Source organism: Anopheles arabiensis, chromosome X, assembly GCF_016920715.1.
Source record: "Anopheles arabiensis isolate DONGOLA chromosome X, AaraD3, whole genome shotgun sequence".
In the NCBI taxonomy this organism is placed as follows: Eukaryota; Metazoa; Arthropoda; class Insecta; order Diptera; family Culicidae; genus Anopheles; species Anopheles arabiensis.
In genome coordinates, this window is record NC_053519.1 from 10,415,544 (window position 1) to 10,438,775 (window position 23,232).

The 23,232-nt window shown below is 51.8% G+C and overlaps 1 protein-coding gene across 4 annotated transcripts in view; it reads left to right on the forward strand.

Annotated features, from left to right (window-relative positions):
* The window catches only part of LOC120905488 (microtubule-associated protein futsch), a 38,444-nt gene that overhangs the window by 11,375 nt on the left and 3,837 nt on the right, over window positions 1–23,232 (forward strand). For all 4 annotated transcript variants that reach the window (XM_040316309.1, XM_040316312.1, XM_040316311.1 and 1 more), the window contains exons 3-6: window positions 11,339–11,489; window positions 14,778–15,163; window positions 15,238–15,385; window positions 15,478–23,170. In XM_040316309.1, the coding sequence (XP_040172243.1) occupies window positions 11,390–11,489; window positions 14,778–15,163; window positions 15,238–15,385; window positions 15,478–23,170 (8,327 nt within the window). In that variant the 5' untranslated portion in view covers window positions 11,339–11,389. The remainder of the gene's footprint in view (window positions 1–11,338; window positions 11,490–14,777; window positions 15,164–15,237; window positions 15,386–15,477; window positions 23,171–23,232) is intronic.

Here is a 23,232-nt window from a genome sequence, read left to right on the forward strand (position 1 = left end):
AGGTACCCTATTCATATAAACCTTTGCCGGGATTTAGCAGGGATGTCTTACACTATGTCCCAGCCTCTTGCAAAAAGATCAATGAAGTCAAGCTAAGCTGCAGCGCTTTAGATTAAAAGCCGGCCAGGACTGGACAAGTGCTTTGGGCGAGTTGGCGACATGTCAGCTAATAAAACATCACAACGCACTTTCCTGATCAGCTTAACAACTACCCACTTTTCTTCCGGTGACCTACTGGATCGCTTTTTTTTCCATTCCATTCCATGTTTGCTGTGACAGCTAACTCGAATGCCCTCAGGCATTTACAAACATCCTTGCACTAAATGCGTTGCATGCGCAAGTGCACATGGGTGAACACGGTATCGGTGAGACCACTTACACCCCTTCTTCCTAGCCCATTTCTTCTACACGTCTGTGTTTACGGGTCTATGACATACATTCGGTGATAAACAGTCCAGTGATACAAAGCCCAGGTCCAGAGAACCAATATCCAGCGACAGTTTCGTTGCCTTATTCCACCATTTCTTTGTACTGCGTACGCGTGTGGTATGGCACCACCAAACCGAAAAGAAACGGCAGTAGAGGAAGAAGATCACAAAAACGTCTCACCATGACAGGGTGGAAAAGCCTCTGTCCCCTAATGGTCCCGGTGCATCAATACGGGGCTTACACCGCGAACGTATCGTTTGCGCGTCCTGCGCGCTGACTAATCCCACCCATTACCGGTGCATTGCATTGTGGGCCTGATGTAATGTTTGCTTTCCTCACCCAGCGCCCCAGAAGGTGGAATGTGTTGGGGCCAGCTTCGCGACCGCGGGCACCCAGATCAATATTGGGGTTGGAGCGAGAGGGCGCAGTGACAGCCACGTAAGTATGCTAACATTCTCTCCCGGGGAAGCGCACAATCTAGGTTGCGTAGATTGTGGTCAAACTCCGGAGGAACAGGGGTAGAGCACTGGTATAAAATCTACCCTGGCTTCGTACCGTGCTGCAAGCTTGGAGCAAACCGTGTATGAGTAATGTACACTCTAGAGCTGATGGCTTGCTCCTCTTTCCCTTCGTACACCTTCTACGGTGGGCTGTGCGCGCGCGATATCCATCCGGTCCGGTTGCTGCGACCGACCCATCGATACCGTTATTGGCTAGATCTTGGCTCTATAGCCGGACGCAGTTTTGCTTCCTCGGTGCATTTGGATGTTTTGGAGCTCGCTGTGGTAGCTCGCTATGATCTCCGACTCACATGATGCGTTGCGAAGACTTTCTCCATAGTCTTCCAGGAGTTGGTCGGAAAAATAGTAGCGAAACTGCCAGTACGCCAGTAGTAAGCAATAGTGTCTACGTCCCCGAGTTGGGACGCTAGTGTTGGGAAGCACACACTACCCTTGCTGCTAAATAGTTGTGCGTCTCCGTCACCGTTCCGCCTTTGCCCGCCTACAGTACATCCGAAGGTCCCCGCAGGCATTCCAAGTGGCACACCGAGAGTCGAACCTCGGCGAAAATTAGGTTATGTAGCAAATCGGAACTTTTGCGTCGCAACCACGCTGGCACGCAGTGGAACGGGGTTGAGTGGAAACTTACATTACCAGAACCGAACACATAGGATCGACAGCATTAGAAACGAGAAGTAGCAAAGAAAAAGCCACGAAATAACAGACGCCAGGAAACCGGGGGGAAAAAGGCAAAGGCTCATGTTCGCTCTTTCTTCTGGTACGCCGCTGCTTTCAAGTTCAGCTTCTTCCCCTGTGTATTGTATCATTTCTTGGGTGCAGACCAGCCCGAGCGGGACCAACGATGGTCCAGTCAGGCTTCATCCTCTGGGATGGAGTTTTTGCTCCACACCTCTGCCTGCTGGTACCTCTTACTGCGGCGTACGCATCCGTACGATTGTACGATTGATGCATGGAACGTGTGTCTTCTTTTCCGATTTTCTTCCTTCTCCACTGCTTCGAGATCGAAGATGTATCGAATGCTGCTGCTGCTGCACGTTGCCTATTATAAGAGAAGAAAAAAAAACCAGGCCCATTCCAGCAAGACGTTTGGAAATCGCGCGGGCGAGGAGCGCGCTGGCAAACGAAAACATCCCCCCAGGGGGACGGGGAGGGGGATGGAGCAACAATAAGAAAGTAAATAACTGCCGACTGCGGACCGCGCCAGTTCCCAAACGAGCGAGCGCGAAGTAGGATGTGAGTGTGCACTGGGCGGCCAGTCACGACCGCAAGCGATGGTCGATGGTCGAAGAGAAACCCCGATTGCCCGATCCAATACCCTCGGCCTGTGAGCGTCGGTTCAACGCCGGGGTCTCTTGCCTGTTCGCTGACCTCTTTTTCCCCGTGGAAGTGGGTGCAAAACGGAAAGCAAAGCAGGGACGGACGGCTGGGTGGGTCATTCTGAAGAAGGCGAAAAGTCGATTCGTGCCTACCAGGCAAAGGTATGCGCGAACGTACAAACCCAGGAGTCACCCAGATCGAACATGTCTTATAACCTCCTCTTTGTTGGGGGGGGGGGATGGTTGGGGGATGAAGATGACTGTGTGACAGGTAGTAGTGGTGAAGAAAGGTTGAAATCGAGTCCATAAGAGTGACTCGGAGAAGGAGGAGGTCAGGAATGTGTTCGCTCGGAGCGACCCGCGGAGGCTCTATGGACAATTGCTAAACCTTACGAGATGGAATAATGGTGGAGGGTGAGTTAGAGGAAGCTGACCCGGAAATAGCGCACTTCGAACGGATTTCCGTATATGCCCTCGACCAGCCTCAACACATATTCCCATGCTTTTCGGGCCAAATCACCCAGCCAGATCAGGACCGGCGAGAGAAAGCTGCCTTCGGGGCGTTTCGGGATGACCCCGAAGGCAGCCAAAACCTGGAGCAGCGATCAGTATCGATCCGAGGTATGACCGCTAGGGGTAAAGGCGCTGGCTCCAAGGCTCCAAGAGATCGTGAGATCTTTCGTTTGCTCTTGTTGGGAAATGCTGTTGCTGATCAGGGAAGATGCTGTACTCTGGAAGGTTGCCGGAGTTGATATTTTTCTCTCTGAATGACTAGGCTGTGTATCGCAGGCTAGATACGACAACCCAATTTGTCACTGCGAACTCGCTCGGCACCGCTACTTTCCCGAACCAATTATCGAGCAGGACCTGGGTGGCAGGCGCAGATAGCCTGCGGTCTAACGGAGAGGAGGTCCAACTGTTAAATCTATCTTTAATGGCCTGCTCGGTTAGCTTGCAGTGGTCCCAGTCCCCCTTATTCATTTTCTTCCCTTTCTGTCAAACAGCTCACGTTCTTGCCGCTTACCAGATAGGGAAAGTAACGAGGATAGATGAAGATTAGGGCCGCACAACTATGGTGAGAAGTAGGCCACGAAACTCATCATTGGTCATTGGAGCAAGGCATTATTAGCTGTTCTCGGACAGGCAAAGCCCATCGGTAAACTGTTGTCATCTTGTCGATTTGCTGATTTGATGTACGGTACGGCAGATCTGCAGTCGCCGATGTCGGCACTCCGGGGAATTAAGAGCAGCAATCATTTCGATGCTCCACTTGTTAGTCATGCGATTGTGATTAACCTTTTTCGCTCGATACCAAAGTGAGATTGGCCTAATGCTTATCTCCCAAGGTTCGAAGGATGGAGTTTGAATATCTTCAAATGGTTTCATGCAAAAATGGAGCAAATTTCAGAGCCAGAACGCATACATATGAACAAGATGTTAAGCTGAAACGTTTGCAGATGGTGTGTAAAATAGAGTTATTTCATCATTTATAGCAGACGATTGTCTTCACATACACCAGTGGATATGATTGAGCAATGCCTGGTAAAATGGGCCTTTAGCAGCAAACTTCACCGCGCATTGAACAACACTTGAAAGAAGAGCATATCTACCCCGCGCTATCAGGAAGCTGAGCACGTGCTGCAACCTGCTGGACACTTCAAACCCCAAACTTCAACTCACCTAGAAAAGAAGCAAGTCTTCAGCCCCGACATGCCTCTCTCTCTCATCACGTTGCCCCAAAAATACGATACCGACGCCAAACTACCGCCAAGAGCATGGTGGCAACCGAACCGGCTCAAGTGGTTGTAATGATGCGTCAGTAACACTATTACTCTATATCGAACACTTCTCCGCTTGATTAGGTGAAGTTGTTTGTATGTGTGTTGTTTTTTTTTTCTTCTATTCGGCTTTAATCGTGAAGTGTGCACACAAATACACTCGCGGCCCGGAAGATTAGCACCGCCTGGCTGGGCCGGGCAGAAGTTGTTGCCGTTTGGGGCGGGAAATTGAGAAATTGGGCGCATGGCGTAAATAGCGGGCGCTCAATCGCAGGAAATTAAAGCAGAACAACATCTGGTTTAACGCAAGGTAGTTGGCAGAAATTAGCTTCAAATCACATACGCGCACATCCGAACCAGCGAAGAGGGGAAGAAGGCTCCACAAGACCCAATCCACAAGATCCAATTTGAACAACTTTGGTGCAAGAGAGCGCACATGTAAGGATGGTTCGTTCATATATCTCAAGTGGCAAGTGATAAGTTTAAAAGGGTACTTCTTCGTATTGGTAGATGTTTCAGCGATTTCGTAACGCGCACAGCCATGCTGAATGGGCGCGAATCTATTCTTCAGCGACTGGGCACGCCTCCTATAAAGCAACGGTCCTAGGTTGAGACAATCGGGAAAACCTCTAGATAACCCCAATAGTTTCAGCTTGGACACAAGTCTCGGCTACTCGAAACCGAGTTCAATCAATTGATGCAGTTCGTCGCCTAGCGGCTGCAAATGAACGCGCACCGTCTCTTCCGTCTCGCTACAGCATGAATTGGCAAAAGTTTTCGATCTGAAACATCGTCCAATTGCGGTAGCGTAGAAGAGTTCTTCGCTCAAGTAGCACTACGGTTGCAACCGCTTCAACTAGATTGGTGTTTGCTCGCTGGCTTGCTGTTGTTGAGGTACGATGCTCCTCCCGACTAATGACTGGCGGTTGCTCCCCGCAACCTCACACCGCGAGCACGCACGCACTGCTAAGACGATCCGAATGAGGAAGAGGATGAAGCAGAGGAGAGCCAAATGATGATAATGATAATGTTCGATAGTTATTTGGACTTTCCGGGTTTTGTGTGCGAAGCTAGGAAGATTTGTTGGATGATCAGCGTGATCTGCTGTTTCGAGATTTATTTCGAGACGCTGCTACTGGTGCGTAGTAGCGCCGCTCACTTTGGCCGCTCATCATAACGCTCGCTGGCCTTGCATTATATTCCCTTCCCACCCCGAAAAGGTTGGGCATTTTTTCGTATTGAGTTTGTGTTAGTTAGCGTGTGCTTTTTTTTTCCTTAATTCTCCCACTTGTACCGCTCAATTTGCCACCCATCGGTCATCGTTCGTTCTCCGGTTCGGGGCGGAAGCGTCACCTTAGCAACACATGGGCGGCCAACGTGGCTTCCCGTGAGCCCCGAAAAATACAAACATACACACTGTTGCCCAGCCAAACATCTGAAGGTTTCTTTGCGCAAACGGATCAAGTTTTACAACAACAAAAAGTCAATCAATTTATAGTTCCGATCAGAAATTTAGAAAAAAGCAATCTTCTCACAATGTTAAATAATCAATAGGAGCGAATTACCAATTTTTTGGACATTTTCTCAGCTATCTTATCGAACGTCCCCCAATGTACTCTTGCCAACCTTCTGAAGACACACACACACATACACTACAATACGCACACATGACGCAATGCACGTCGCGCTTAGCGTCCAGCCAGGCGGCCCAGAACACGGCAACGCGACCAGTTCCGACGCCCACGCCAATCACGCGCTCAGCAGCAGCGTTATTAGTTCCGGTCCCGGATGGGGAACCGCAAGTTAATGACAAGAAACTAGGCCGCTTCGTGAGTGTCGGTCTCGCGCCGTCCCGCCTGCCTAGGCTCTCAATTGAAAACGGTCAATTTGTAGCCGAAAATGTTCGACCGTGATGCCACAGGCCCATCGGGTAAAATCTTTTATTACCTATCATAAACGATGCGTCTAGATGTCGCGGCCAGATTCCCAAGTTCACCAAGTTGGCCCATAAACACGGTGCTAGTGCCGGTGGTGGTGTTGTCTGTTGTCTCAGGCGCAGCGTCAAGAACGGAAGCAATAACGGTGATTAGATGATTGCCTGGCATATGCATACCATCTAGTCCGGGACTCGGGCTGGAGTTTTGGCTTGCACACCGACACCGGATTGCCTATCCCACACCAGCTTGCTGGTTCAGGTTTAGCAACACACACCGAGAGCGCTGCTGGGGAGGCATGTGATTCATTTCTTTATGCAAAAACATCTACCAAGCAAGTGCGGTCTAGTAGCAGCAGCAACCGTGCATTACTGCGTACTGTGGTGATGGTGATAATCGTACAAACCATTGCTGACAGCATAAAATTGAGACTGACACAGAGCATGTTGATGTCAAACAAAACAAAACATACGCCCTCAAACAAACAAGAAGAAATAGGGATCCACAATGACTGCCAGTGGCCACCAACCGCATCCTTGTGCCCAAAAGAGCCATCCAAAGGCGCTGGCGAAAAAAAAAAACAAAACAAAAATCCACACGTCATCCGTGGAATGATAATGTTTGCGCTCACCGTTAAACTCACACACAAAAAGCGGCAAGCGTTCGAGGCAAGCTCCGGTTGGGCATACATTAAACCGAAATCGATTCCGAGTCCCCAAAAAGCCTTTTGCCAGCAGCCTCGCGTGTGTGTGCTGCATACCTAACGAGGGCGCAAACACACACACACATACACACACACATTTTGCGCACTCGTGGGACACGCAATGGTGGCGGTAGTTTTTGTGACAACCATCATACCCGTACCCATCCCACCGCCCCCATTTTGCTCCCACGAGCCCGGCTTCGATTGGGCGAGACGCGCTAAAAATGCATAAAATATGGCGTTCCCGCGTGTGCAAAAAAGAAGGCTACTACACTCACTCCACTCTCAAAATAATCCCTAATGTGTGCATTTGTGTGAGTGCGTGGATGTGCAAGCACGCATATACAAAATATTATCCCGACTAACGATTCCCGCGCCTTCGGTGATGCTCCAATATTGGAATTACGCTTTCTTTTCTTTTTTTTCTGGTACCATTTTTTTCCAATGACACGCTTTTATGGTATTTTTTTTAAACTTCTCCCCATTTTGCTCATAAAACACGGCCGAGGAGATTTGCAGGACGTGCCGAATTGTGCCGGGTACCTGGGCAGCCTGTTAACGATCGTGTCGTGCCCCAAGTGGACCAACCTTGCATCGCCCAAAAGCCCCCGCACAATTCCCGCGCGGTTGCGCCATAGCACGTACAGACGCGGCACAGAAGTGGCTTTGCTACTTCGCTCAATAACCTTATAGCCCCTCGAGCGCTCGGTAATGTGTAACACCCCTTTTTCATCGGGATCGGATAATTCTGGTTCCTTTCCAGCGGTGCCAGTACTGAGCGGCATAAGAACTGGCATTTTGAACGGTAGAACAAAGAAACCGTCCCGTTTGGAGTTGGTTGACTGCCACAAATTGCAATGATGCGTATGCTTCATGATGGGTTTGTTAGTACAATATAACAGGTTTCAAAAATAAATAAAACACAGTTCTTGGTTTTCTGTTAGGTTTAAGGTACTGTAAAGTCATTCCAGGGAATGGGCCCCTTACATACAAAAAGATATAATTGTTGTACTGTCTATCAGCATATTCCCCTTTACTTTATAATGTAAATTAACGAAAAGACAATCTCTTGCTGCTGAATAGCGCATCCCTCACACACGTCAGCCCGTTGCTTGGCAGGGCTTTGGAGCCTTTAGCAGCAGCACCCGTTGGTAGAAGTAGACGGCAGCAAGGATACTGGTGACATAATCTCGCTCGCGTGCTATCGTGCTATTCGAGCCGGCCCATCTTCAAGAGGGTTCTCTGGAGAGCCGCGCCATATCCGGGGAAGATGACATTGGCTCGTTTGGAAGTTGCTTGCACGAGCACCAGCACGATGAGGACGTGTTTTGTTTCAATCCTAACCCCAACCCACCCTCACAGCCGCCCGGTGTGCGATTGTGCACGATCAGGCACGAACCATTTTTGCGACCTTCGCGCGGCACTCTAAACGCCGCGTGCAACGTGTGCAAAGTGTGCACAAACCGTCGCTATGACGTCGCCATCTCATTTAATCCCACTGCTGGTAATGTCTCCTACCCACCTTCCCATCTTTCCGAATGGCTTTAAGATTATGCACACAAGAGAGGAAATTGAAGAACTCTGTACGAGATTTTCACAGTGAATTACCATTCCCTGATGTTGCCAACTTGGGACTTGCGGTAAACACTGAAATACAATTGCAAGCTAATCACCCTCACACGCACATAATAAAGGCAAGTTTGGCGTAAATTTGGTAAAAATGCTACATTGACGAGGCCCTCAACCAAACCATAATCGATACGACCACGTCTAATTTGATGCTAAGTCGCAGTGTGGTGGCTAGTTTTTCGTGAAAAAGATTGCCCCATTATCCAAATTACTGACCTAAGATCACATTATTGGGGTAATTAATTTAGCACAGCTCGAACCACGGGCCGACCCTTCGAAATCACTTTTTTTTTTCGCTCAACGGCAATCCGATTGGTCTGCACTGTCTTCAACAGGCAGGTGCCCCCCCCCCCCCCCCCCCCCCCCCCAAACAATGAAAAATCAACAACAACCAACCGCTTCTCACACTGCCGTTTGCTAAGTCTAACCACATTAATGCAAACGCTCAGTAGGACGTGCTGAAAATCTGTCTGTCCCTCAATGCAGGTGCTCATGGTTTCTTGTACGACCTTAGCGCAGAGCGAAACCGCGACGACTCTTCTTACCGGATGTCGAACGGGTGGCGAGAACTCAATCAGAAAGACTTGGTTCTTTAGCCTCGTTGCTTATGGTTACTTTTTTTGTGGGTCTTGACAGTTTCAGTTGTGAGACATTCTTGTGTTACGTTCCGTTCTTCCAGTGGCTCGATCGATCCTTGGTGCAAGTGGAATTAGAGGTTTTGTCATTTTTTATTGTAAAAAAAGGGATGTTATAGGAACGAATGAGTTTATCTTTTTCAAACGGTTTTTTTTTTCTTTTACGAAACAATTCAAAAAACTAGGAGGCATAGTTTGAAACGCATTGCTGAGATCTTCCTACATTAACTAATTAACACAGTTGAATCCAAAAGTAAAAGTTCAATGAACCTGCTATTCCTTTCACGGATAAGAAACTGGTTCCGATTCTGGTTCACCAATCTTTGCCGCACTTGCCAAAGTCATTGCTGCTGCTTTGTGTTGGCAATGCAAACACGTGACATCAATCATCGATTTACAAACTCGTTCAAATGCCCACCATCTTCCCACCATTCGTTCTGTGGTCAGCAGCTACCCCCTATTCCGTTGTGCGGAAAGTACGCGACCGCACCTTGGGAAAGTACCAGTGGCACGTCCAAATTGCCGGCTTCCAATTAGCTCACCACTGCGTGTATGTGTGGTGGGCCAGTTCTTTTCCCAGGCACAGAAGATAGCGTACGCACACAGACACGCATGCACATCAATTTCTTGTGTGGTGCCTCTTCTTGCCAGTCGGAAAATCGTCAGCCAAGGCCAGCTAGGAAGGTAGCAGCAAAGGCTTACGGTTTCCCAGCGCAACACATACACACACACACACACACACGGGGGCAGGGCAGCGCTAGGCCCAAGGCGGCCAACGGACTGCCGGAAAGTGCCGTTAAATGTTAGTATTTAGTTACCGGTGCAGACCGGAGAACCCTCCCCCCCCCCGACGTTCGTATGTGATGCTTAAAACTCGATCCACATCATCATCAGCTCTAACGGTGCACGAGAAGTCACGAGACGTCCACGCCGATATTCACACCCCTTTCGCGGTAGGGCGGGGAGGGAGCCCGGTTGTTCATGCTATGTTGTTGTTTTTTTATTCCTTTCTTTTTTGCACAGTGTCTGTTGCTCTATAATCGCCGATCGCATCATAGATACCGATCATAGATGGAGGCAGGGTTTCCAGCACGGGATGGTTTGTTTGAGACGATTATCTTTCCCACCCCATACCAAAACTGCATGAAAAATGAAAAAAGTTGGTTGAATCTTTGGCACAAAAGTCACATTAAATCATTGAGCAAACACCAGCAAACTGCAGCAAAAACCAGCAAACACCCCTATCTGCAGCGCATAATGTTTGCACGGCACGACCTGACCTACACTGCGCGCGGAATTCACGGACACCGAGACACCATTGGCTTGAATCGCACTTACCCAAAGTCGGCCCATCTCGGCCACAATCTTGACCGTGAATCCATCCAGCTATCTCTCTCTCTCTCTCTCTCTCTCTCTCTCTCAATCGCCTGGCGCAAACGACTTTCACCTTGCGTGTAAGTCAGCACTGGAATTTGCATCCCCCGAAACGGTTTGCACTTTTCCGCAGCAGTCGCAAACCAGCAAAACTGGCCGCAGTCAAACCGGGAAGGTAAAAGGCACGCAGGAAAACGAAGCAACAGCAAACAAAAAGCACCTCTCACAGTTCGAACCAGTTTTTACCGTAATTCCGGACCACTCGGCCTCTCGGTGGTTTGTGCGGAGCCTTTCCCCGTCCAGCCCAGCGAAACGATGGTTTGGCTGGCGTCATCCCTCGTCAAGCGCTAAATTCCTCCCGGCTGAACTGCTTGCGTCGTTACGTGACAAACATTCGCTACTCCACTTTCCGGGCGCGTTATTTAATTGCGGCAACAATCCGGACGCGATAAACCCTCGATCTGCTGGCCTGGTTAGGCCAGGCCGTTCGATTTGGGTTCAACATTCCCTGGGTTCAAGGCAGAATTTCCCTTGAAAAAAAAAAAACGAATCACTGAATTTTGTTCCATTTTAATAGTTGCAATATGTTGTACCGCACATTTTCGAAACCCATTTCATGACACATTCTTTTGTGTTTTGTGTGTCTTTCGGGTTGCCGTTTTGTTTGCTTCTTCACAGTTCTTCGTAGCAGAGAAAGCGGCCTGCCTGCGTGCTACCGCGGGAATTAGAAGATGCTTGGTTTTTTTTGTATTGTTGAAAACTGTGTGCTGCACAATTTGTGCTACTTTTCCTCTTCCTTTCTTTCTCTCTCTCTCTCTCTCTCTCTCTCTCTCTCTCGTACTCTTTCGCACTTACTCGTGCACATGTTTATGTTGATGGCGGTTTGGCATTTCGCTTTGCAGCGACCACTGGCAGTGTTTCTGATTTGAACAAATCCTAGTAGACCTCAATGTAGTCTTGCCTATTTTCTAATGATTTTTTTGTTTTGTTGTGCTCGTTTTTTCTTCTCTTTCCCACAGCCCGTCATTGCATCCGCCGGCAAGCAAAAATAACAGCCCAAAACGTTCAGCATGATTATTAGGAGTTCGGGCCTGTTCGGGCTCGACCAACACACGATGGCGTTCTTACTAGTGGCACTAGCACTGACGCTGATACCGGCAGCACACAGCGGTAAGTAACAGCGATTGCAGAGGGTACAATGTTGTCATTTCCGAGGGGCGACAAGATGCGAACCAACAAAAGAAAAATTTGTAAATACATCATCAACGGCGGTGCGCAATCAGCGAAGCACATTTATCGGCCAATGACTAGGGAATATTTGCGCCGGCAAGCTCATAACTCACGCTTGCTGCTCGGCAATGGGGGAAACTGGCTGGGATAAAACGATTTGTTGTCTATCCCGTGCAGACAGCAATGACGTGGACAGGAGGAGTGCGTGTGATGCCTTTTGACGCATCACCGACTGGCTTTTTGTGGTACCATTGGTACCTCAGCTTGCCAAAACAAAGCACACCAGCAAAAAGTACACACGTACAAGACGCGTTTCGACCACCACCCTCTAAGATGACAAATGACACTCACTTTAATGAAAACGTGTCCCGCTCTTCGACTGCTGCCAACCCCGGCCGTCCCTGTGATTGTGCATTATTTTTCGGACATGACGGCTTATGGCGTAGCAATTAGCTAGACAAACCGCACAGGTTTGTCGCCCGTCTCCTTGCTCGGGCTGGTGGTACTTCCCCTTCTTGCCAAAGGTGATGGCGAAGGCAAGAACAAGTTTCCGTGTGTCGATGGATGTTGCCCGCCCGTCCTTTCACCCTTCGCGCAGGAGCGCGTCCCGCGTGTTTGCAGCAGTCCGTAATGATGCTGCAGCTAAAGATGCGTATCTATGTGTCTGTGTGTGTGTGTGTGTGGGAAGGCGCATGGGCGAAGTGTGTGTGTGTGTGTGTGTGTATTAAAAGGGGGAAATCGAATATTTTCATAACGGTACCGGCAGGCAGGAGGATCACCACACCGGCCCACGCCGTGCGGAGGAGAGAAAGGTCCGCGCATCTGAAATTGCCAACGCAACTGTCCGTCCGTCCGTCTTCCGTCCGGCTGCCCATCCAGTCGCATCTGTGGTATGTGTGTGTGTGTGTGTGTGTGTACTGTGAGATGTTCAGCATTCTTGCCCGGGGAACGGAACTCAATTTAGTTTGGGTAAGCCCAACCACGTGCACGTGCCAGCGCGCGCGATAAGATCGGCACATGACGCATGGGAACGCCCAGCCCAACACGTCGCCGCCGATGGTCAAGCAGCAGGTCCGGCTTTGGCAAACACAGCACACACGCACAGAGCCTATTAAAATTATCGGTATGTTCATCTCGACACACTTCAGTGCAGAATAGAGACAAATCCTGCGTGGCAGTGGTAGGCATACTTCTTGTGGCGACCCACACATACACACACACACACACTTCTCTGTTTGTTTTGGAAACGTTCAGCCGAAAGGTGCTAAATAAACTTGAACCCTCTGGGAGCCTCCGCCCATTTCTTATCCCATCCCGATCCAACATAATCTCCATCATTTCACCCTCCTCAACAATTCCCCCTCCTCTCCTCGCCTCTTATGCAGCCCAGAGCGTGCTACTTCGGCTCGGCCCGGGCCGCGTAAGATCTCTTTAATCCTTAATTTCTTAATTAATGTCACCGCATCGCCACCCTCCAGCTTTTTTCCCCCCATGGGCTACAAACTCCTCATAAACGTACATATAGATTGGCTCATCAAAGCGGCATGCCGAAACCCCTGGATTGTGCACACGACCGACGCGAGCACGTGTGATTCTCGGTGACGGTGCGCCGGGGGGTTGAAAGATGCACTTCGCTGCCTTCGCTCTCCCTCGCAGACGGAAATATTCAACGTTCGTCACATTTACGGGTATAACGGCACATTCTTTTTTCTTTTTTTTTTTTTTGGGATAGAAGCTTGAGACATTCCAGCATGCGATGCTGTTACCGGTTTGTTTTTTGTTCGAACGGCTGAACCTGAGCCGTCCTGACACAGCGAGCTAAATCAATACCGAAATGCACCATAAATGTCGATGCCCCCCCAAAACTGAAAACCGACCGGGCTGGTAAATAAAGCGGACCTTCTGGAAAGAAATGATGGGAAGGGGGTTGGGATGTCGCTGGGGAAGCTAACAGATGACACTCACAAACAAGTGTGTCACACACATAGATCGACCAGCTCGTGGACAGTCCCATTTTTCACCCGAGCCGGACAATTGATGCATAACTTTTGGGTTGCCTCTCAGTACACGAGAGAATGAGAAAAGCCATGCTTGCTTGCCGTAATTGATGGATTTTAATCCTAAAATCCTTTAGTACAGTCTCTGGCTGATATTTTTACTTTTTATTTAACAAAACAAAAAGTTAAGTTAAACAATTCAGAACTACATACATAATAAAGCATGACTACCTTTATTTTGCAATAAGCCGACCCATCAATCAAACATGCTCTCTCTGCCGCGTTGAGTAGGTAGCAATGGCATTTCTGATTGCAAGCATCGATCGTTATTTAGTCGAATGTCATCCAAAACCTCCAAAGGCCTTGTCGCTCGAGGAAATTGGTACATTAGGCATGCGACTTGCCGTGCGACACGCTTGCCAACTTTGCTGTGACCGCAAAAGTAGAAAAGCAAAAACAGAACGCGTATTACGAATAATTGGGTGGGAGAAATGGCACGGTGACGAGAAGGAATCCGGCGTAACGAGGTATTGTACATTAATATTTATGAAACCGTACGACGTTGCGGTGGTGGAATATGATTCCGCTTCCGCTTGGTGCGTGGAATGGACGCGGAAGAAAGATTGCAATGCAAACGTCAATCTGATTTCTGGATGAAAATATCACACGTTTCTGTAGGAGTGTCAGGCGTCACAATCTGGCACCAGGGTCGAGGGAAAAGGTCGCACATGGGAAGTGAGAAGCGAGAGTACTCTGCCGCCTGCCGGAAGACGGCCGAAGACCGTGGCTTTGGTTTTGGGGGCGGCAACCATCGGGTTGAGCTTGATCTGTTTCCACAAAACCATCGACTAAATACCGTCTAGCAATGATTGATTGACAAAAGCCTTGATAATCTGCTCAAGTACACCAGTACATCATACAATAGAGGTGCGAACCTGGCAAAGTGAGCACTGAAACATGTGAGCCCTAGGGACGCATTATGCACTGTAAACTTCCGACAGATTGGACGAAAGTGTGCTAGATCCAACCGATAATTATGGAAGGCTTCAGTCGGACCTCAAGAGCGGGTGAATGACGGCAAGGTCGCCACCATTCCAGATAGGTTTCAAACTAAATCCAAACAATAATAAGTCAAATCGTTCTTACGCAACAAGATCTTATGTTGCAAGGCCAAACTGCACAAACACTTTACTTATTAACTATTTCAAATCGCTCCTATGTTTTACTTTAGCCCCGATGTACGAAAGTGATCAAACAGAGCTGGAAAATTATGGCGAATCGACCGGGTGTTACTACAACTACAACCATTACGGCGAAGGCGACCGCATCATGACGAACGAACCCTGCCTGAACTGTACCTGCCACGACCGCATGCTCATGTGCTATCTGCGCGTCTGCCCGTTCACGAAGGCGATCGGTCAGGACTGCACGATTGAAAAGCGGGAGGATCAGTGCTGCCCGGTCATCACCTGCCCGGAGGTGGAGGTGCAGCTCGTCGACCACCAGACGACGGCCAGCCCGTCCAGTGCGCTCGGTGCCACCGCCGGCAGCGAGGTCGGTTCGCTCGACCAGTACGGTTGCTCGATCAATGGACGCTTCTATCCGGAGGGAGCTCAGGTACGCTGTTGCGCGAGGATCCTAGATGAACGTGCAAGTAGCTGACGCCTTTGATTTTCATTTTCTGTATCCAGGTGCCATCAAACCCACAAAAGCCGTGCGAACTGTGTTACTGTATTCGCAACATGACGACCTGTGTGATGCAGGAGTGTACGTTGCACATCGATGGCTGTCAGCCAATCTACAACAAGGGTGTCTGCTGTCCGGTGAAATACGATTGTGGTAAGTGTTGGGATGGACCTAGCTTGATCTACTTGCTGGCAACAGCTGATATGAGATCCAACCTTAAACCAACCTATGCTCAACCTTTACAGATCACGACAAGGATTCGACCCTGATGTTGGAGGACGAACATACTACTACGGTGCGTCCGACGCCCGGCTTCATTCTCACGACCACCGTCTCGCCGGCTGTATCTACGGACTGCGTGCACAATGGAGAAACGTACGCGGATGGTGCACTGATCATGACGGACAAGCCGTGCGAACACTGCTACTGCATGCGAGGCGATATTGTGTGCGCAGTTCAGGAGTGTGGAACGCCGCTGGAGAACGAGGGCAAAAACTGTACCGCACTGCCACCAGCAGCCGGACAGTGCTGTCCGGATAAGTACATCTGCGACGGAAGTGCAGCCGCACCGATGACGACTACAGTGCCAGCGGTTACAGCTGCCGCGGACGACGCTGAAGAGCAGGAAGAGGAACAGGAACAGGTAGCACAGTCGTTCGATAAGGCTCAACCTGAGCAGGATGAGCAGCAGTCTGAGGCGACGCTAACGACCACAGCAGCTAGCGTGGAGCGCACCACAATGCCACAGCATGATGACGTTGTGCCAGTTGAGAAGGAAGAGATTGACAGCGAGGATGATCAGCAAGAACAGGAACATGTGGTACCACAGTTTGAGGACGTTCAGACCGACGATAGCCACGAGGAAGCCGACGACGATGATGCTCAGGTACCGGAGAAGGTTGATGATGAGCAGGTAGCGACAACGGCACGCCCATCCTTGAGCGAAGCACCCGAAGCTGAAAGCGATCACATTCCTGGCCATGTGGGATCACACGAAAGTGAGGAAGACAAACAGCAGGAAGCCACAACCGTGGCTGACCTTGACGCTCCATTGACAACCATGCGTCCAGCAGTGCAATCGACAACGGTGTTGGTGGAACAAGAAAGCACAACAAGCCACGCTGACGTTGATGCAGAGGAGCACGATGTTACTGGCACGACTGTTGCACCCACCATAGATGAACAGGCACCGGAAGCCGATGCAGCGCCGTTCGAGGAGGAAGAGGACGAGGCACCGGTGACGACAAAACCAGCTTCCGATGAAATTGCCGCACCTGAGGCAGAGGCGACGACCGTTTCGCGTGACGAAACTGTTGAGCAGACGATGACGACCGCTCTTCCATCGCAACAGGTACCGCTGGCGAGTGCGGATGAGAAGGAGAACGAGATCGACGATCATCACGACCAGACAAATGCAGTTGAGCATGATGATGGTGCTAGTGCAGACATCCCTGAAGAACAGAAGGAAGAAGACGTACAGGTCGAGCAGGAAGAGCAACAGGAAGCTGTCACCACACCAGTTGTGCCAGTGCGCGATGAAGTGCCCAGCGAACAGGACCAGCAGACGTACCAGCCATCGGAGCCAGAGGTGTCGGTACCAGAGCAAGACAGGCCGGCAGTAGTTAGCACAGACAAGAAGGAGCCAGCCCAAAAAGCTGACGATGAGCCGCAGATGCCTGTCGAGCAGGACTTTGTCGAGCTGCCACCGGCAGTCGTCGTGACTGAGCTGCCACCGGTCCCAACTACGTCGGACGAACCTTCCACCACGGAGCAAACGCCTGAACCACCCAAGGATGAGATACTGCCTAACATGCCGCTCGAGGCCGACTCGCACATCCTATCCGACTCTATGACGACCGAGCACGCGCCGACCTTTGGCGATCGCAAGGAGGACGACGCACAGGAGCAGGAGCAGCACCCTGTGCAGGGTGGAGCCGATCTGGACGAGCCAGTGGAAATGAACACAATCATTCCGCTCGATGCGGAGGAGGACCAGAAGGTTGAGCACCCTAAGGAGGAGGACCAGAAGGTCGACGAACAGGATGAACAGGATGAGCAGGTACAGGAACAAGCACAGGATGTCGTACCGGACACACACGCTGACGCTGACGACCAGGCACAGAGCGGCGAAGAGCCGGACGTCGTGACACCTGTAAGCGATGATGCACAACCGGAACCAGCAGCACCGGTCGAAAAGGTTGGCGAAGACGACGAGCAGCAGACCGTGCACGAAAGTCCGGACCAACTGTTCCCGGAGTCGATTCCTGGCGAGGGAGACTGTCTGATCGATGGAGTCACGTACGAGAACGGAGCCAGCGTGCCAGCTAGCGGTAAATGTCAGGTCGCTTGCCACTGCTCCAACAGTATCGTGCACTGCGAGATGGTACGGTGCGAGGCTGCTCCTAGCGCGGACTGCACCCCGAAGAGCACATTGCCGGGTGAATGTTGCCCATCGTACAGCTGCCCCAAGGAGGCGTCCACAACGGTGAGCTCTGCCTCAGTTGAGTCGACTGAAGCTTCTACCGAAAGCGATGCTGAAAGTGAGGAGGAACAGGTGTCGGCTGATGTCAGCGCATCCGACTCGGGCGCTTCCAACGTCGAATCCGCCGAAGCAACAACCAAAGCACCTGCCAGCGATTCGCAATCACTGTCCACCGATGAGGAGGACGATGATGATGTATCGGATAAGCCATCGGAAGCTGAGAGCGATAGCGCTGGGGCCGATTTGGATGATGAGGTGTTCAAGCCCTACCGGCCAACTGAGCCTTCTCACGGTGAAACGCACATTAACTTCTTCGCCGGCAACCGGCCAACGACTGCAGACTATCACGATGAAATTATCCTGAGCACGGTAGCTCCGTCCAAGGTACCGGTGGTGGTCAGCACGCAGGATGACGATGTAGCACAAGAAGATCCAGTAAAGATGGAGCAACCAGAACAGGATGCCGCGCCCGCAACTACACAAGCTAGCGTAACGGAATCTGCGCTCCAGGAAGAGGGTACTACGTTGCGCACTGCAGAGCGTGGCCCCGAGTCTGACGAAAGTGTGGCAGCAGAGCAAGACGAACAGGAGCAAGTAACCACGGCCAAGACATTCGCTGAGGAGACAGGAACGACGCTTGCCTCGGTCGTAAAACCTGAGGAGGACAGCGTAGTCGAAGAGGGACAGCGAGGGGACGATGATGCCAAGCCCGAAGACACTACTAGTGGCGTGGAAACCGATCAACAGGATAAGCGTGTAACGACCGTTGTCGCCGATGAGGTAGAAAATGATAAGGACCAAGCAACTACGGTTAGCACGATTAGCAGCGATAAGCAACAGGAAGTTAGTAAGGCCGATGATGGAGTAACAACATCTAGCTCAGTCGCAGCAGATACGCCGGTGTCGGTCGAACAGGATGAGAAGCTGGAACAGCCAGCACCAACGACAGTTCGCACTGTGGAAGCCGACGAAGAAGCAGCAGTTGCGCAGGAACAAGATCAACCGCAAAGCTCTGACGATCAGGCGGAGGACGATGATGAACCTTCCAGTACGACAGTCCGTGCCGATAAGCCATCCTCAGTGGAGGAAGACGAAGAGGGCCCGGCCCAAGAAGCAACGACAACTCGTGCCACTGAGACAGCTACGGAACAGGAGGAATCAGTTACGGAAATCGAAACTAAGCGTAAAACGATTCAAACGACAGTTGCACCTACAACGGTTTCAGAGCAGCAGGACGATCTTGAAAAGACTGAAACCACAACGCAGCCAGCTGCTTCTGCTGCTGCTGCTGACGAGCTCCAAGAAGAGGAACACGAGGAGGTGAAACTAACTGATGAACCGGAATTAACTGAAGATAATGCTCAAGAGTCTGCGGCAGCAACCACCTCACGGCCAACCGTTCAGGAGGAAGCTTCGACACAGTATGACCATGAGCCGGAAACCACACACAAGCCAAGCGAAGCGCACGATGACGAACAGCCAGGCACCACCGTGTCGTCCGTAACCAGTGAGAAGGAATCCGACGTACCTGTCGCCGTGACTGTCCAGACAGCCATGGAGCAGGAAGTTGATGAAGATGTGAGCAAGGCGACCGAAGCGGCAGCAGCACATAGCACCACAGCTTCATCAAATGCCGTCGATGATGCAATTATCTACCGCGTCGACGAGGAAGAAGACAACAAACCGATCGTGAAACCAACGCTGGAAGAAGAAGTTTCAACATCGCATGCTGTGCAACCAACGCATGATGAGGTGAAGCCTGTTGAGGATGCAGCGAAGCCACAAGCAGTTGATGCGCAGGAAACGGACGATGACAATTTGATCAGCCCAGTCGGTGGGGAGCCGGAACAGGACGGTGGTTTCCATTTCCCGCAAGAGGATGATGAGGAACAGGAGGAACCAATCTTCAAGCCGACGCTGGACGATACTGAACAGCATGCCGCGGTGCCATTGCCTGCCGAAATTCCTCAGGAAACGGTCCCGCTAGAGCCGGTGGATCAGATCAAGGAGCAAGAGGATGCTGAACAGGGCACTACTCCACGGGCGGAGCAAGAAACCATGGCTCCAAGTACCTCTAAACCGGAGCTGCCGGAACAGGAACGCGAACGGGTAACGCCAGCGATCCGAGATGACGAACAGGAAGACAACGAAATCGAGGCAGACATCCAGCCCGTTGCTGTGCCGGAAAAGAAGCCTGAACCGGTGCCAATGTACGACGAAATTGAAGAAACAGAGCAGCAAACGGTTGCTCCCACCAAACAAGAACCGGTACCGACAACGGTTGCACAGGAGCAAGAGAGCGAGGTACAGCCGACTACGGAGGCAGCTGGAACGGATGAGGTATCCCCTGTGGAGCAGGACAAACCTGAGGCCGATAGTGAACCAGAGCAACCGGCGCCGGTAACGCAATCCAGTCCAGTTGATACAACACCAGCGATCGTACAGGACATTGAGCAGGAACAGGATGAACAGGAACATGGCACAGAACCAGAGCAGGTGCATTCCGATGACATTCACTCAACGACAGTCCGCGTTGCGGTAGCAGACAGCGCAGAGGATGAGGAACATGGCGAGGAACATCTCAATACGACGCCCGCCGCTGTGCAAGCTGAACAAGATGAGAAGGAGCAGACGACTCCAGCGATTGCGTCCAGCGACTCTGACGTAACGCCAGTGGAGGAAGAACATCCGGAAGTACAGCACGCTGATAAGGTTGGTGAAGATGAGGAGCCGGAGGATGATGTGCCGGTTGCCACTACGCCACAGGTGTTTGTTAAGCCAGTTCGCACGGACGATGAACAGCAAGTTGAGCAGGTTGAGCAGGATTCGGAGTTGGACGCGCAGAGTGTTTCTGAACACGCTACCACGCAGGCTGCTACTTTCGATGACAGTGAGCAAACTACAACGGCAGATGTTGCCGACGACAACAAGACGGTTGCTCCAGTAGCTACGGAACAGCAAACTACAGCTGCACCGGTGCAAGATGGCGAGAAGGAAGATAGTGAAAAGCCAGTATTCAGTGACGATGCCAGCGCTCCTGCTGCTGACGATGATGAGAGCCAGGAAGAAGGTACTGAACAGCAAACAGATACACCTCCGAAAGTCCCAGTAGCACAGGCTGCTAATGATGTGTCGGAGGAGACAATGTACCCAACCGAACCAGTGCCTGCTACCAATGTGGCCGATGTTACCGAAGCTGTAATGAAAGATTCTCAGGAAGACGATCAGGTCGAGCACGACGATGACGAACAGCAGACACGTACGACTCTACCACCACAGGTAACGCAAGACGAGAAATATCAGCCGCAGCCACAGGAAGCGGACGCCATCGCTAAACCTACTGAGCCTGAACAGGAAGCGCCAATGGAGGATGAGGTCGAGTTCGAGCCTGAGCAGGAAAAACAAACGACGGCTGCACCACAGGCTGTGGAGGAGCAAGACCAGCACACGACGTTGCCATCGACGGTGAGCAGCGCTAGCCTGGATGAGGAGGTCGAACCAGAAGCAGATAAGGAAGAAGACACCATGGACGAAAAGGTTCACGTCACTACAGCACGCGTTCCAGCAACGGAAACTGACGATAAGCACGAGGACCAACCCGAAGCCGATCTGTCCGAACCCTCGATCGGTGATGCCGATGAAGAGGATTCGTACTCAACCACGTTCGCTACACCAGAACGAACGGGACTCGATGACGCTGAGCAGGCCACGAAACCAGTGGAGAAAGAGATGGCTGAAAGCAACACCACGGTCCAGCCACCTAGCCCAGTGTACGACGAGTCGATCGAGCCAGAGGCAGACTCTCAGCATAAGGACGCGCCATCCAGTACAGCACTTCCAGTAACGACTGCTGCACCTTTGGAAGAGGATGAAGTGCAAGATAATGACAAGGACGGCAAGGCAACGACGGTACAGCCTGCGTTGATCAGTGAAGAGGATAGTCAGCCATCTACCACGGCGGCCTCAGTCCAGGGCGAACCAGAACGTGATCTTCCCAGCGAAGGTACGGTCGTCAGTGATGCACAGGACGAAGAGCAGACGGATGAGGCCACCACACCGGCGAGTGTGCCGGAGAGTGACGAAAAGGTTCAGCCAACGGTATCATCGACCACCGGACTGCCGGTCGCCTTCGACGCGGTGGAAGTTGGAGCTACCTCGGAAGAAGAACACGACGACGCAGAACAGCCACAGACGGACGATCTGAACGCGGACGATGAATCATCCGAGGAGGCAGAATCGTTGGCTGCAGTGACGACGCCACGAGCACCAGAAAAGGTTTCCACCACAGCCGAACCAGCCAGCATCCCCGTGAAGGAGGTGTCCGCAGAGGAACTCACTCCCAAGCCTGAAGTGTACACGACGGTCGCCGCCGAGTCGGACTCGCAGGTCACCGAGCAGCCAACCACTGTGCAGCAGGAAGCGGAACAGACGTCGACCGAAGTGACGGCCGCGCACGCCGACACCACAACTACCTCCAAACCGGCGCAGGATGAGATTCAAACTACTGCTGCCGCGGTTGATGTGATCAATCGTGACGAGGAACAGCAACACTCGGAAGCTCCGGAAGAGGTTGTTTCGCAGGAACCGGCCGTGACGACCACGTCGACAGCTGCTACCACCGCTCAACCGGTGGCAGCGGAGACAGACGGACCCGTACGAGAGTCATCGCAGCCCGCAACGACGACGCAAGAAGATCTCGCATCATCTACCGTAGCTGCACCAGTCGCGGCACATGACGACAAGCTGGACGAAAAGGTGGACGAACAGGCCGTCGTGCCTGCTGTTCCCGAGAAGCCACAGCCGGTCAGTGATGACAGCGAAGAGCAGCAGGAAGCAGTAAAGCCAACCTTCACCGAGGACGAACATGACGACCAGCAGAAGGTGCCGGAGCCTGAAGTCGTTGGAGTGAGCGAGGAAAGCAGCAGCCCGGCGAAACCGACGCAGCAGCCGGAAACGGTCGGACCGTCGTACGGTGCGCCTGGTCAGCACTACGACACCGGCTACGGTCACATGCCGCCCCACTACCCGCCGTCCTCGTACGAGGATGACTACGGAGAGGAGGAGGATCCGGCCGCGTTCGGGCCGGGCACCTGCCGCTACGGTGGCAAGCTGTACGTGTCCGCCCAGCAGATCCCGCGCGACGATCCGTGCGACTTCTGCTTCTGCTTCCGCAGCGACATCATCTGCCTGCAGCAGTCGTGTCCGCCGCCGATCAGCGGCTGTAACGAGGAGCCGATCGCCGGATTCTGCTGCCCGCGGTACGAGTGCCCGGTGTCGATGGCGACCGTGCTGAACGTGACGACCAGCACGACCACCACGACCACCACGCTGCCGCCGCACTTCCTGTCCCACGCGTACAAGGGGCACGTGCAGAAGCGCGGCTGCCAGATACAGGGCAAGCCGTACAACGTCGGCGAAACCGTGGCGTCCGCGTCCGGTCCGTGCATGCGCTGCACGTAAGTATTCCCCGAACTGCCTCCACCGTACCCGTTTACCGCGCAACACGCCTACTAAACCT